At 37.2% G+C, this 13,126-nt stretch overlaps 2 protein-coding genes across 4 annotated transcripts; one reads left to right on the forward strand and one right to left on the reverse strand.

The window, feature by feature from the left end:
- Positions 1-789: 789 nt before the first annotated feature.
- Positions 790-7,522, reverse strand: LOC109221633 (tricin synthase 1-like). 3 transcript variants are annotated; one of them, XM_019386102.1, is made up of 10 exons: positions 7,444-7,522; positions 5,522-5,843; positions 5,325-5,378; positions 4,424-4,507; positions 3,513-3,638; positions 2,364-2,431; positions 1,721-1,790; positions 1,550-1,615; positions 1,398-1,475; positions 790-1,271 (listed from the first exon to the last, which is right to left on the reverse strand). In XM_019386102.1, exons 2-10 carry the CDS (start codon positions 5,795-5,797, stop codon positions 1,230-1,232), a joined length of 864 nt encoding a protein of 287 aa, XP_019241647.1. In that variant the 5' UTR covers positions 5,798-5,843; positions 7,444-7,522; the 3' UTR covers positions 790-1,229. The 3 variants fall into 3 exon arrangements, with proteins under 3 accessions (XP_019241647.1, XP_019241649.1, XP_019241648.1); XM_019386104.1 differs by lacking the exon at positions 5,522-5,843 and having other exon boundaries at positions 7,444-7,509; XM_019386103.1 differs by lacking the exon at positions 7,444-7,522 and having other exon boundaries at positions 5,522-5,847.
- A 149-nt stretch (positions 7,523-7,671) lies between these two features.
- On the forward strand, positions 7,672-11,646 carry LOC109221632 (the record flags this gene model as incomplete). Its single annotated transcript, XM_019386101.1, is given in 3 exon segments — positions 7,672-8,589; positions 9,671-9,753; positions 11,535-11,646. Coding segments are annotated over 3 exon segments (1,042 nt in total), but the record flags the coding sequence as incomplete, so codon positions are not given.
- Positions 11,647-13,126: the final 1,480 nt, after the last annotated feature.

Here is a 13,126-nt window from a genome sequence, read left to right on the forward strand (position 1 = left end):
GCCAAAATTTCACGGTATAGCCAGTTTTCGGACTGGTCAATCAAAAATAGCCATCGTTTATCAAGTCAACGAAAAATAGCCATCGTTTTGCTGCAATAGAGACCGGTCCAGCATAATATACTGGAGTTCGGTGCACTTGTGTATGAACTCCAGCATATTATGCTGAACCGGTATACTTTGCTGGCTCCAGTATAATATACTGGAGACTGGAGCACTGGTGCTCCAAACTCCGGTATATTATACTGGACCATTATACTTGCTGGAACTCCAGTATATTATGCTGGAGTTCTAGTGTATTTATGCTGGAACTCCATCATATTATGCTGGAGTTCCAGCATACAATCCTGGAACTCTAGTATAATATGCTGGAGTTCAAGTATACTTATGTTGGAACTCCAGCATAATATACTGGAGTATTTTTCGGGTTTTCAACAGTGTTTTCGCTCATATTTATCTTTACATAAAAAGTGGCTAAATTTCGATTACTTTTGAATTTGGGCTATTTTTGAACGACCATTGTAAATCTGGCTATTTTTAAAAATCACCCCTTATTAAGTGCATGTAATTCATACATCATGTGATGTGTCCTTATCACTCAACCAAAAGCAGATTTAGAGTACATCATATAGGTCACGGGAATGCAGTACCTTTAATCATTAAATATCGTAAACTCAATTATTATGGTATATTAACTTGAAATTGCGATAAAAACCCATAAATTTCAAATTCTAGATCTGCCTCTGCCAAAAGCCTTGGGACCAAAGAGTCAATCTGTTAAGGTTTATGGTGTATGAGAAAAAAGAATCTAAATCTTGCTCTATTAGTTGTCATCTAGTCCATTTTACTTCCGGATCTTAAACACACACAGCATGAAGGAAAAAGATCAGAGAATACACAAACACCAAGTGAGAAGTAAGCTTCTTTCTTTACAAATGAAAAAGTGAAACAAATTTTTTTTAACACACCGGAAGCTTACTCCAAGGGCAGCCTGGTGCACGAGGCATTCCGCGTTCACGCATGATCCGGGAAAGGGCCACACATAGACAACCTACCCTAATGCAAACATTAGTGGCTGGTTCGATGGCTCGAAACTAAGGCCTATAAGTCACACGGATACAACTTTACCATTGCTCCAAGACTCCGCTTGTGGAGCTTCCCCAAAGAATATACAAACAACCATGAAATGGCTGTATGGAGCAGTTCAACATCCAACCTCTTTGTATTAGGATTTATCTTTTACGGCAGATCGTCATACCATCACCAATAGGCACCTTAGCAAGGCCAAAGAAATTATATCAGAACTTCATCCGGTATTTCATATTTCTTGGTCTAAGAAAATCCAAATAGGAAAAAAAAAACCCCAAAAGAAGAAAGGAACAAGAAGATCTTGTGCTTACCATACTGATGTCGACGCGTTTATCCTCCATCAAGTTTTGATTAAAATTTCTGATGCTAAGAGTCTTGGAATCATTTACCTAACATTAGAAAGGTTAGAGCTGAATAATTTTTTGGAATCGGGAAACATGTGAAAAATGAAAAATGTTCTTACCAGTGGATCGGCAACTCTTCCATGCCATAGGACATTATCCACTACAATAAGACCCCCAACTCTCACCTGTGGAAGGGGACAGAATTTGCAATTTCAAATTGCCAGCCATACTAAACTATGCAGCAACTTTAGATTTGAATGAAGATGGTTTGAGATCATGTAACTGCTCACCAGTTGTAGCAGCAACTCAAAGTACTCTTGATACATTCTCTTTTCTGCATCAACAAAAGCAAAATCATATCTGCATAGAATTGGAGTTATATAGTGAATCACTTTGCTCTTTTTGTTGATATCACTGAAGGTCAAATGGTTTCCTCTAAATATAAATAGTTGAGACATCTGAATTTGTAACTGACAGATAAAACCGATAGCTACTATCGTTTCTTCAATCCATCTACTCAGTCTCGTTAACAGTTCAGTTCTTTTAAAAGGTAAATGGCTGATAAGAGGTTTGAACTAGTGCAAGTTTATACGCAGTGAAGAAAATTTGTCTGATAAGGTTTATAGGAAAAAAGTAACTTAACTAAAAAAAAGGGTTCACAATGTAGAAGTATTGCCACATTGTAGATTAGAAAGTATGTTGATCCAACCATAAGACAGCAGCTTTTCCAAAACTAGGTATCCGTCTCAAAATCACATCTTCTATACCTCGTAACGGCGCTAAGAATAGCTAAAACCAACCTTAGAAAAGGAAAATAAGTTTTATAAGATTTGTCACTCATATATGGAGTCAATAGCGGATCTACTTATATATTTATCAGAAAAAACTCAAAGTCGACAACCAAACAAGAATTGGCCCTAAGCCAATATGTACCTGCAACTTTCACCATTTTGAATTAAAGACTTCAAAGTATCTGCTGCCAGACCATGTCTCACGTCCACCTAATAACAGAGTTAAACCGTCAGTGATATGGATATCAAGACATGTTAGACATATTTGCCATGCTTCAACCATAAACAAGCATGAATAATGATAAGTCGTAACAAAATGAGAAATACAGTTCACATTCCAGTAATTAATGTTAGGCTGCCATAAAGAAAGAACCTAATGGGTTTAAAATACACTAAAGTGCAAGAATTCTAGCATATACAGAATTAAGACAAGACATATGCACGTTTAGCTTCCATAAAGAGAACAAAGGGTGAAAGTGAGACTGAACGGGATTTTAGTGCGTAGATGCATCAATCTTCCAAGAGAATGGTATGCGAGATGACAATATAACAGAGGATAAAAAAGGATGGTTGAAAGATACTACAGGAGTGCTATAGTATCGTGACTAGCATGTTATGCGGGAGCAAATTTGAGGCCTCTATGGCCCATCATATCCACAAGATACGTATTGTGAAAATGAAGATATGTGTGGACATACAAGATTGGATAAGATAAGATATAATTACATCATACAAAGGGTAATAGGAGCATATATAGAAAAATAAATTGAGGGAATGATGCCTGAACCTGAGATCATTTAATCATGTCTTAAGTAGACTTCCAAAAACACCGGCCCAGTGATGCAACAACATGGTGATTGGAGGTGCTAAATGAAACCCATAGATCTAAAATCACATGGAAAAAGTTGTCTAGAAAACTTTGAATTTCTATCGATCAATGGGACTTACCTAGGAGCATGACAGAATGTGAACGAAGGATCCATTGACGTGATATCAACTAGTTGAACTAAGGGTTGGTTGATGTTACTCTTAAATCAGGTCCACGTAGGATAAGTGTGAGATATAAATAATCTCTAGTTTTAAAGAGCCCCTGATTTCCCTTGGAAGAATTCTTTTTAACCATTATTAGGACACGCCTCAACACTGAAATTGTAGAGAATTCATATAACAAACCCCAAATTTGGAATTGAGGCATGGTTGACTGCTTGATTGATGGATAATCACAAGGTCGACGACTACTTCATCTATAGTAGATACATCTTATGAATCAAAAAGGAGACACTACAATCACCTTATGTGAGACGCCAGCTTGGTCATAATATCTTTTAGCAACTTCAATTGATTTCCCATCTCTTTCACAAGCAACTAAATGACCTTCTTCTGGAAGGACCAAAGCAACAGCCAAGGATGAATACCCCTGTGACAAGATCAACTCATATTAATGATCGATAGTACAGCCGATAGCAGAGGAAAACAACAGCAGTCAATTTACTAACAGAGAAAGCAGATAAATATCATGAGACCCTCCTACTCATGCCTTCTCTTCTACAACCGTGAGCCTCTCCCACCATCCCTCCTCTCTACTCCATTTCTTCCATAACATAATACCTACCCAGCAACCAATATGCTGTTACATTCTCTTTTACGAATATTTTCAGGCCAGCTTTTCTTTAGGCCCTTCACCTCTATAAGGGCCACCCTATGCCTATACTCTTCAATACGAATAGTCTTATGATGAATACAAGGAAATATTTTTCCCTTCACGTAATAAAATTGGAACTATACAAAGAAGATATAAGAGAAGATCAAGTTCCCTCCCTCTCCTCTTTATCTTTAAACTCTTTTTGTTACTTTTGGCACCATAAACATCCATGAAGGATAACAGAGGTTGGATAAGAGAGGTGAAAACTTCAATCTTGTCCCATACTAAGTAGTAAGTACGACAGGAGAAGGTGTACATACTCAAACACAGCCAGTCCCACACTCAAATTCCAAATCCAATCTATTCAATTAACTGTCTTCAACAAATTCCTGGTTTCAATCTCAGTTTTCCAGCTTTTGGCATTTTAAACTTGCTACTTGAGTAGGTTTTGCAGCATAAATTGTCAGCAGTGCACCATATATTCAACAAAGAGAACGTATATGAGGTAAGAAGAGCATAAGACAAATGTATAAACCAAGAGGATGGGTTCATATACATACAGTATACGTGCCCACTTCAATGCACCTTTTTGCCCCAAGAATCTGGACGAGCATAGCAAGTAGTTGTGCTTGATCCGGTGACACCTATTACTAAGAACAACAGTCAGCCAACATTGAAGTCCAAATAAATCATTTTGTCAATTTCGTCACGAGAAAAATCATCATCACTAATCACAGTCCTATCTTGTAAAGCAAAGTTCTAAAACAATAAAAAAGAGGGAAATTTAAGTTCCAGTTGACCTTCAGAGATTTTTGCAGAGGGAGAAGGTTTATCCCCTCAAGGTCTCAAATTACTAGCATAAAATAGGAGAAAGTAAACTTTCAAGACTCTCAGTTGAAAGAGGAAGAAGTTTCCTCCCCACCCCCACCCATTACTATCAAAGTACATGCTAAAAAAGTTTATTCACAACATGTTCTTTCACAAAAGATTCCCAACAACCGCATCTCGTCCACTCCATCATAAGATGAGTGACTCAGATTGTGTTTCATTTAAAATTACAAATTTTCTTCAATTAAACATAAAGAGTCAGTTTTCATATATTTATTCGAGTGAATTTCAAAGAATAAACTTAGTATACAAGCACTGAGATCTTTTTTTCAAGTCAGACTCAGTCAGTAGTTGTTGTGTGTGACTTGGAGCCACACATCCAATAACTTTCTGAGGACCAAGGGTCATAATAACATCCATAAATAAACCTTTTTGGAAAAGAACCTTAGTTTTTTGATGAATGAAGAGACTCTCGATATTTACATACAGAAACTTAACAGGTTACTAAAGTCTTAGATTATAAAGGTATCACGTGCATGTTTCAAAACTATGCACAGCGGAACAGCGGTAATGTGTAACTTACTTAGGAGGTAAAGGAAACAACAGATAGCAAAGCCTAGGCTGACGAATTACCTGCATCTGACTGCCTCGCATTGTTGCTGTCTCCTCCCTAAGTTCATGCAAAATCTGAATGCAACCAAAAAAAAAAAAAAAGATAAGGAAATGAAGTCCAGATAGAGTACCTCCTTCTTTTCTTTCTTTTTATCTTTCCTTTCCCAATGTTTGCTTCTCTTCTCAAATTAAAATGGGTTTGCAACCAGAGCATTCACCTTTGGTTCTCTAATGTTTGACAATATGTAGTCATAAAGTGGCGAATCGACACTTATAATTTGTTTACCACCATATCTAACATCACTTGCAACAGTAACTGGACTATCATGAAGGTTTGATGCCTGAAGCTGACAAAAGGAGAGAGCAGTTGCAGGCACATGCCTCGTCAAGGCTGACACATTTATGTGGTATATCAATGGAAAGAAACACCCATTAAATTTAGGTTGAGATAATGCAAATGAGTTGGTGCAGCGAAGCACCATTCGGCTGGACATGGGAAAAGTAATCAGCAGCCTATAGAGTTCAAGGAAGTTGAACTCCCTGCAAGAAAACAAGTATAAAATGAAGCACTTAGGAGAGTTAAAAAATAGGATACTAAAACTCAAATTAGCCAAGTGTTCTAACATTCTCCCAGTACCTCTTGAGTGCTATGCCCTTTTAATATTAAATTATAGGCAATAGAAGGAGCTAATATGAAAGAAAACAAACTTCCTTCTTTTTGGGATTTATCAATTCATTTCATAAATAACGAGGGTATACTAATGGTGGGTTATGAATTTTAACAAAGATAACGAGGATATTAATTAAATTCCCAATTACTTATAGTGCCACATTCTTGATTATTCAACCAGGTATCCTCTCTGCCCGCTTAACTGTTGTCACTAATACTAGTAATTGAAGGTCCAGACACCATGTTTTTAATGCATGTAAGGCTTATGGTACTTATGATTAAGAAGTGAAATATGACAGATTTTTTAGCTACAAGCTACAAGTTCGATTAAAACATCAGAAAGAAGAAAACTCATAGATTGGCAAAAAAAAAAAAAAAAAAAAGCTAGTAGCATTGGCGCGATGCAGCTTTCTTACAAGAATCATGTATGACCCTACTCTAGTGCTGCGAATTTTATATTTTAAATTGACATATGGATCCATTTGGAAGGTAGGATTGTAGCATCGTATAATCCAGATCACAACAGAGGTAGATCTTCTAGGCTTTTAACACATTTATATGCCTCAAATTAAGATTTCCTCTTTGGCGTTGCTTTACATTTAGAGGAAATGAGGAATCAGATATGGTCAAATGGAGCATAATCAACATATAGATGGTGCTTGAGAAGATGCATCATATCAAATGGATGCTTCCCTTCAATTCCTGATATAGTACAAACCAAATAACAGTTTGCCTCTATCGGCAAAATCTAACATGGTACCACAGTCATTGCTCAAGCCTATAGTTAAATCATTCAGCTTCTGCAAACCCCCCACATGCTAACCTATGTTTTTCACCCAATTATCCGTCTTATTTACGAATAATGGAGAAAGAGTAAGCGGACCCAACCCGAGTAGACCCACAGGTTCGAAACTCAAAGTGTATGCCCCAAGGGTTCTACCCTGTTCCCACTAAAAAACCAGACTTCAGTCAACAGTAGGGTTCAAGCTCGTAAAAATGCACCCTACTCACAAATCCTACATTGCATCATTACCACTGAAACAAAGCCTTGGGTTCCAACCAATTATCCATCTTGTGAAATGTTTCTTCTCCTGCTTTCGGAGTTCGTTTTTCCTATTCGTCACCACCCGTGGCGAATCCAGAAATTTTACTAAGGGGTGTCAAAATATAGTATGTATGCATAGTGGACCTTCCAAATTTCTATTTTCCATAATTTCGGTAGTTCACAACCCTTAGATATCATCTTAGTCAGCTATTTCTAATTCTCCACAGTTAAAACATCCCTCCTAACCAATATGTATATTTCATAGTGGACCTTGGTTTTCTGATTTTCAGTTCTTTGCATTAACCAGTCCTAAATTAAGTGTAGCTATATCACAAGCTCATGTAACAACTAACAAACGAGAAAGAAAAAACTTTATTCAACGAAAATAAAATGGAATGAAAAATAAATAGAGAGAATTGACGAACCTCAAAGAAATCTCTGGGGAACTGTTGGGAAAATTAGCCCAGAAAGAAGCTCTGGTTCTTCAGTTTGCTTTGTTTGTTTTCCCTTTAATTCCACCAACAAAGATAAAGCTGTACGAATTGTCAAATTTAGACATCATTATGCCAAACTGTATGACAAACTTTAAGGGCATAACAGTAATTTAAATTGTAGTTTTTATTCGTATTCAATGAAAAACGATAAATATTTACCTTCCATTTTCACTAAACAGTGACTCAAAAACAAAACAAAACCTAAAACCCCTAAACCTCAACACTCAACAATGGCAGCTACAACAAAGCTTCTCCAACTCCGGCCAAAACTCAAACCTTTCCCTGAACCCAACCCCATTTTCCCCCATTTCTTCTCTTCGAATTCAAATTCCGATCACCCCCAAATCCCTAATAATACCCTACCCCCTACCTCAGAACCCCCCACACCTAAACCCTTCTCTTTTTCCTCTATCCCCAATAATCCCAGAAACCAAAATCCTTCTTCTAAAACCCCATCATTAGAAGAAATTAGAAAAAACCTCGCTGAATTCCGCCGCCGTACTGATTCTATTCCTCCACCGCCGTCATTTCAAGAAATCTACAAAAGAAATGTCAATAATGCCCCTAGACCGGGCCCCACCGGAAAGTTTGACCTCAGCGCCATTCGCACTAACCTCCGTAACTTCAACAACAATAACAACTACAACCAGAATAATGAGAATAGAGGGAAGTTGTTTGACTCGTTATCGCTCTCGCGATATAAGGATAGTTTTAAGTTGAGACCCAATATGGATAAAGTGATTGGTGGGAGTGAGAATTTGCCTGTGTCGATTTTTGGTAAGGAAATGATGAGGGATAAAGAGGGTGGTCATAAGGAAGGGACGAGGGCTGAGTTTGTTAGGATGTACAGTCATGGTGAATTAGGTGAGAAGTTGAAAATGTTGAGGCCCGCGAAAAAGAAGGAGGGTGAGAAGGGTTGGTTTTCGTTGAAAGAGTTGAACGATAGATTGGCGAAGCTAAGGGAGACTGAGGAGAAAGAGAGCGAGTCGAGGATGGCTGGCGTCGGGTTTAGGGAATTGAAAGAGTCTCTTGTTACGTTGAGGACTCACAATGAGGAGAAGGCTAATAGGACAATGAGTGAGTTTGCCTTTTTTTTTACCTCATCATATTTGGGTGCAATATTGGTGTTCGCTTATGTATATGTTTATTTGGATAACTTGTGTATAATAAATGTGATGCTGTGACTTGTTTAGTTATATTTTATATATGCAAGTGTGATCAAATGCTAAAAGCAGTGAGAAGCACCTATTGCTACCAGAACTGTTAAGCATAAAGCTCATGCTTTAGTGAATAAAGGTGTGAGGTAGAAAATACATGGGACATATATGTATAAGCAGAAACAATTTTTTATATATGGAAAGGAATTGAGAACTACGATTAATTGTTGTTGGGAGGTTAAGTTTTGATTTATTATTGCTGAAAGAAATGTAAGTGTAGCTGCACCTAAGGGTGTGGTCTAGCGTTCAATTGGGATGAAAATCATGGGGGATCAAAGTTCAAATCCTAGCCGAAGCAAACAATTGCTAGGTGATTTCTTCCCATATGCCTAAGAATTGGTGGTTGAGTTACTTGTTAGGAGTTAGCAGGTATCAGGAAAGAATAATTGAGGTGCGCAAAAGCTCGCTGGACGACCTCCATTATATATATGTAAAAAGAGATGTAAGTGTTGCTTTTGTGGTAATATAAAGTAGTTGGAATTAATTGAGGTCATACAAAGTGGCTAATGATTGAGTCATTGGTCTGATTCATCTCTTATGAATATATATTTTCCCCATGAATCTTCTATAGGAACCCAGTTCCATAAGAGCTGCTCTTGCAATTACCATTTATAGAAGAGTTCTATACTCATAAAATGTATATATTGTGGAAAATGTGCAAAGCCTTCACAATGATGTCAAAGGCTTGTTTCTATGTTTGCAATCTTATTGTGTTCAATTAGTGTGCAATAGGCCACTTTGCTAGTAATGCGCTTGGATTTCTTATTCATTAGTCAATGCAGTGTGCATCGACGGCTAATATCACTTCTTGTTTTCTTTAATATAAGCTACAACTAGATTTAGGTCTGGCGCTTCCTTCCTTGTGAGCAGCAATGCTTGTATTTTTCGAGGAGATGGTGCGAACACATTTATGATACATTGATTACAATTACTTTTTACAGTTCAGAGACTTGATGTCTTGGGGCAGCTGGGTGGTACCCCAAGCTTTATGTTGCATCCACCAAAAGAAGAATTGGTTGAAAAGGTAATAAGTATTTTGTTCTCAATTATCTTTCTGTCAATGATTCTGCTATTTCTAATTTGATTACTCATGATAAACCTTTTTGATGTCCAATCTGCACTCAATAGTTTTTAAGTATTTGGTTTTTTTGAATGTGAGTCACCTATGAAGCATTCATTTCAGGGATCTGAATGGTATTTTGCCTTCAGTGATGATCTGAGCAGCAAGCAGTCTTTTCTTTCTTTAGTAGAAAATCTAGGAGTGGATGCATTTGGCTTTAAAATCTAAAAGCAACATTTGAGACACGAGAGATTAAACCAGACCTTAACACTAACCATGATACTTTTTGCTGATTTTTGTTAATTTTAACAATTAAGATGTTATACATAATCCTGCATTAGAGCAAAAGGTTAAGGCAATTATGCGAGTTTCATTTTTGCTTTACCATTTGTATAAAAAATAATATCTTGAGGTGGCTTTCTTATAATTTGGATATGCTATTTTGGGGTCAATCTATTAAGAATAGGGTTGCATAGTTATGGTTCTTTTCCATCAAAATTTAATTTTATTCAAGACAAGTTATTACAAATACAAGAGCGGGCGGCGATTGTATGAACCAGCGTGCGGACTGTATGAATCAAATATCGTAGTGATGATTCACATGGGTTTCCACCATATGTAGTTCATTTTCATTGTTCATAACCTCCATAGGAAGGTGTGGAGGTTGAGAATAAAGGTAAAGGGTTAGAATATGTTGCCTAGTGTTGTCCTTGTCAAGCTCAGGCAGGAGTAGGACATTCCATACAAATCTTTCTGATCCGCTAGCTGGTGGTCCTCTCCTTAGAGTCAAGTGGCTTTCAGCTCCTCTCAAATCCCATTTTTTCATTGACAGGTAGGGTGAATTCTAAGGTTTTGTAACAGTAGCTTTAGTAAATGAGTTAGCGTTAGTTATGTATTTTCGTATTTCTTGATTTATGTGATTACTTGTCGTTGCTTCCATTTTGGCCTTCTGATTACAATACTCCGTTTTAGTTTTGTATCCTTGTATTTTTTCTTCGGTTTTAGAATTGGTGTGATTACTGCTGCCCTTCCTTTTATCTTTCTTAAGACGAGGGTTTTTCAGAAACAACCTCTCTTCTTGAAGGTAGGGGTAAGATCTGCGTACATACTACCCTCCCCAGACCCCACTTGTGGGATTACACTGGGTTTGTTGTTATTGTTGTTGTTGCTGTATACTTAACTTTAGAGTTAAGAAGAAAAAAGGTCTTTTTTTTCATTGTCCAACAACAACAACGACAACAACAGTGTAATCCCATAAGTGGGGTATGGGGAGGATAGAAGGTACGCAGTCTTACCCCTACCTTGTGAAGGTAGAGAGGCTGTTTCCAATACACCCTCGGCTTAAAGAATCATGCATAATCACAACAGTATAAAGAACAAACATAGGTTTTTATTTATTTTGGTTATCCAAATTATCTATAAAAAAGATTAAGATGTATATTTGGTCAGACTAAATTGCTCTTTGTCATATTGCATATCAATTTGATCTATTTGTCCAGTTTTTGTTTAATTAAGCAAAACAAGAAAAAAAAAACATAAAAGAAAAGGGGAGGCATGGTTGATGGTTGTCTTGATTTGCAGCCATAATTTTGCAGAGCTCATCCATGATTTTGTACTCTCTTATTGTTCTTTCTGTTCATTACTTCGTTTAGCTTAGCAAGTAGCATCAGTTATCTGATTTCTATTGTCCATGTGGCTGTCATTCATTTAAGTGAATGTAATAACTTATGCACAATTTTGAACAGTATTTCCACCCAGATAACATGTCATCCGAGGAAAAAATGAAACTGGAGCTACAAAAAGTGAGAGATGAATTTAAAATGTCAGAGTCGGATTGTGGCTCATCACGTGTTCAAGGTCAGTGTTCTTGTTCCTCCCCCCCCCCCCCCCCCCCCACTATTTGATATTCTTGGTGCTCTTTATGCTACTTTTGAGGTTCCGTTGGGTAGTTTGTATCTGGCTTTAATATGGAAGTTGTTCTAGATACTTTCCACTTGAGCAGATTCTATGTTCTTTTCTGTTTCTAGAGTAGATCTTTTTCCTAGAAAGAGCTTTTTGTCTACACTGATACACAGACCTATCTATATATCAAACATAACCCACAGTCACTCTTCCTTCATTGGACATTATCCTCTGCCCCTCTCCTAACATAACACCACTTTCCAGCATTTAAATTCAAGCTGATTCCCGTGTTCTTCCGCAAGGCTAATTTAAATTATTCCTCTGATTTTTGATAGTTAATTGCAGTGCCATGGAATAATCTATATCCTGTAGAAAGCAGTATTAATTTGCTTGGAATCTGCTTTTCTTCTGATTGTCTACAATGTGGAGACCAAGAAGGGTAATGACTTCCAAGTTCCAAGTCAAGCTAGCGAGCTGAGTGTAGTCAGTCAAACATTTAGGTTCGCAGAGATCTTGACCCAAGTTTTTAGGATAGCTAAAAGACCAATAACATTAAGTTATGAGACTTGGAAGACAAACGGTCTAACCAAGTTTGGGTGTTAAAAATTGGAGTCCATTTTCCATCATTTCCGAAGGTGCAATTACTGCTCACAAAAAAAGGTGCATTTGACTGCATCGAGTTTGTTCAACATGATTTGACTGGTAGTTCCCTTGTGATGATTTACTTAGGAAATACATTAAAAATTTGTAATGCATTTGAAAAGGGGGAATCTATGTTTCTTTGATCAATGAATTCTGATTAATAAAGGTCAGTGTTGTGAAGAGCGTGAAGCGAGGAGAAGCGACAACCCCCATTTCACGAGAAGCGAGAAGCGAAGCGCTCGCTTTTTGTAACTGAAGCGGAATTTAAAAAAAAATTTAAAATAAATACTGCATAGACAACACATGTAATTGTAAGCAAATGTTCAATACTTCAATTAAAAAACTAAAGAATAGCATCAATTAAAGCACAAAATGAGCATTCTTATTCTTCTACAAGATTGTCAAATTCTTGTATTCCACTATCATTATTGTATTGCTCGTCATCTTCTTCAACTTTTCTTCTCCGTCAACTAGGTTCAAAGTAGTTGCCTCTTTTCCCTTCCTCTGTGAACTTGAAGTTGAGGTACTCCGCCTTCAACCATAAATCCTCTTCCCAATTCCACGCGCCTCTGCAACATCACCCCAAGTGAAATAAGAAATATCCTCAAATACTTCTTCATCTGCATGATCTTCCAGGACTCCAGCTAGCCATTCATTAGCATCATCGATGTTGTCTAAACTAATTGGATCAATTACATTGCGAGCGTTGTAACGACGCCTCAATATTCTATTGTACTTAATGAAGACTAGATCATTGAGACGCTTCAAGGTTAGTTTGTTCCTCTTTTTGGTA

This window comes from Nicotiana attenuata, unplaced genomic scaffold (genome assembly GCF_001879085.1).
Source record: "Nicotiana attenuata strain UT unplaced genomic scaffold, NIATTr2, whole genome shotgun sequence".
NCBI lineage: Eukaryota > Viridiplantae > Streptophyta > Magnoliopsida > Solanales > Solanaceae > Nicotiana > Nicotiana attenuata.

Coding starts and splice junctions, on each gene's coding strand:
- LOC109221633 (XM_019386102.1), bottom strand. CDS start 5,797: ATGTCCAGCCGAATGGTGCTTCGCTGCACCAACTCATTTGCATTATCT. Junction 2,432..3,512: donor AAGCTGGCGTCTCACATAAG/GTGATTGTAGTG, acceptor CTCTGTTATTAG/GTGGACGTGAGACATGGTCT. Junction 1,476..1,549: donor GAAGAGTTGCCGATCCACTG/GTAAGAACATTT, acceptor TTCTAATGTTAG/GTAAATGATTCCAAGACTCT.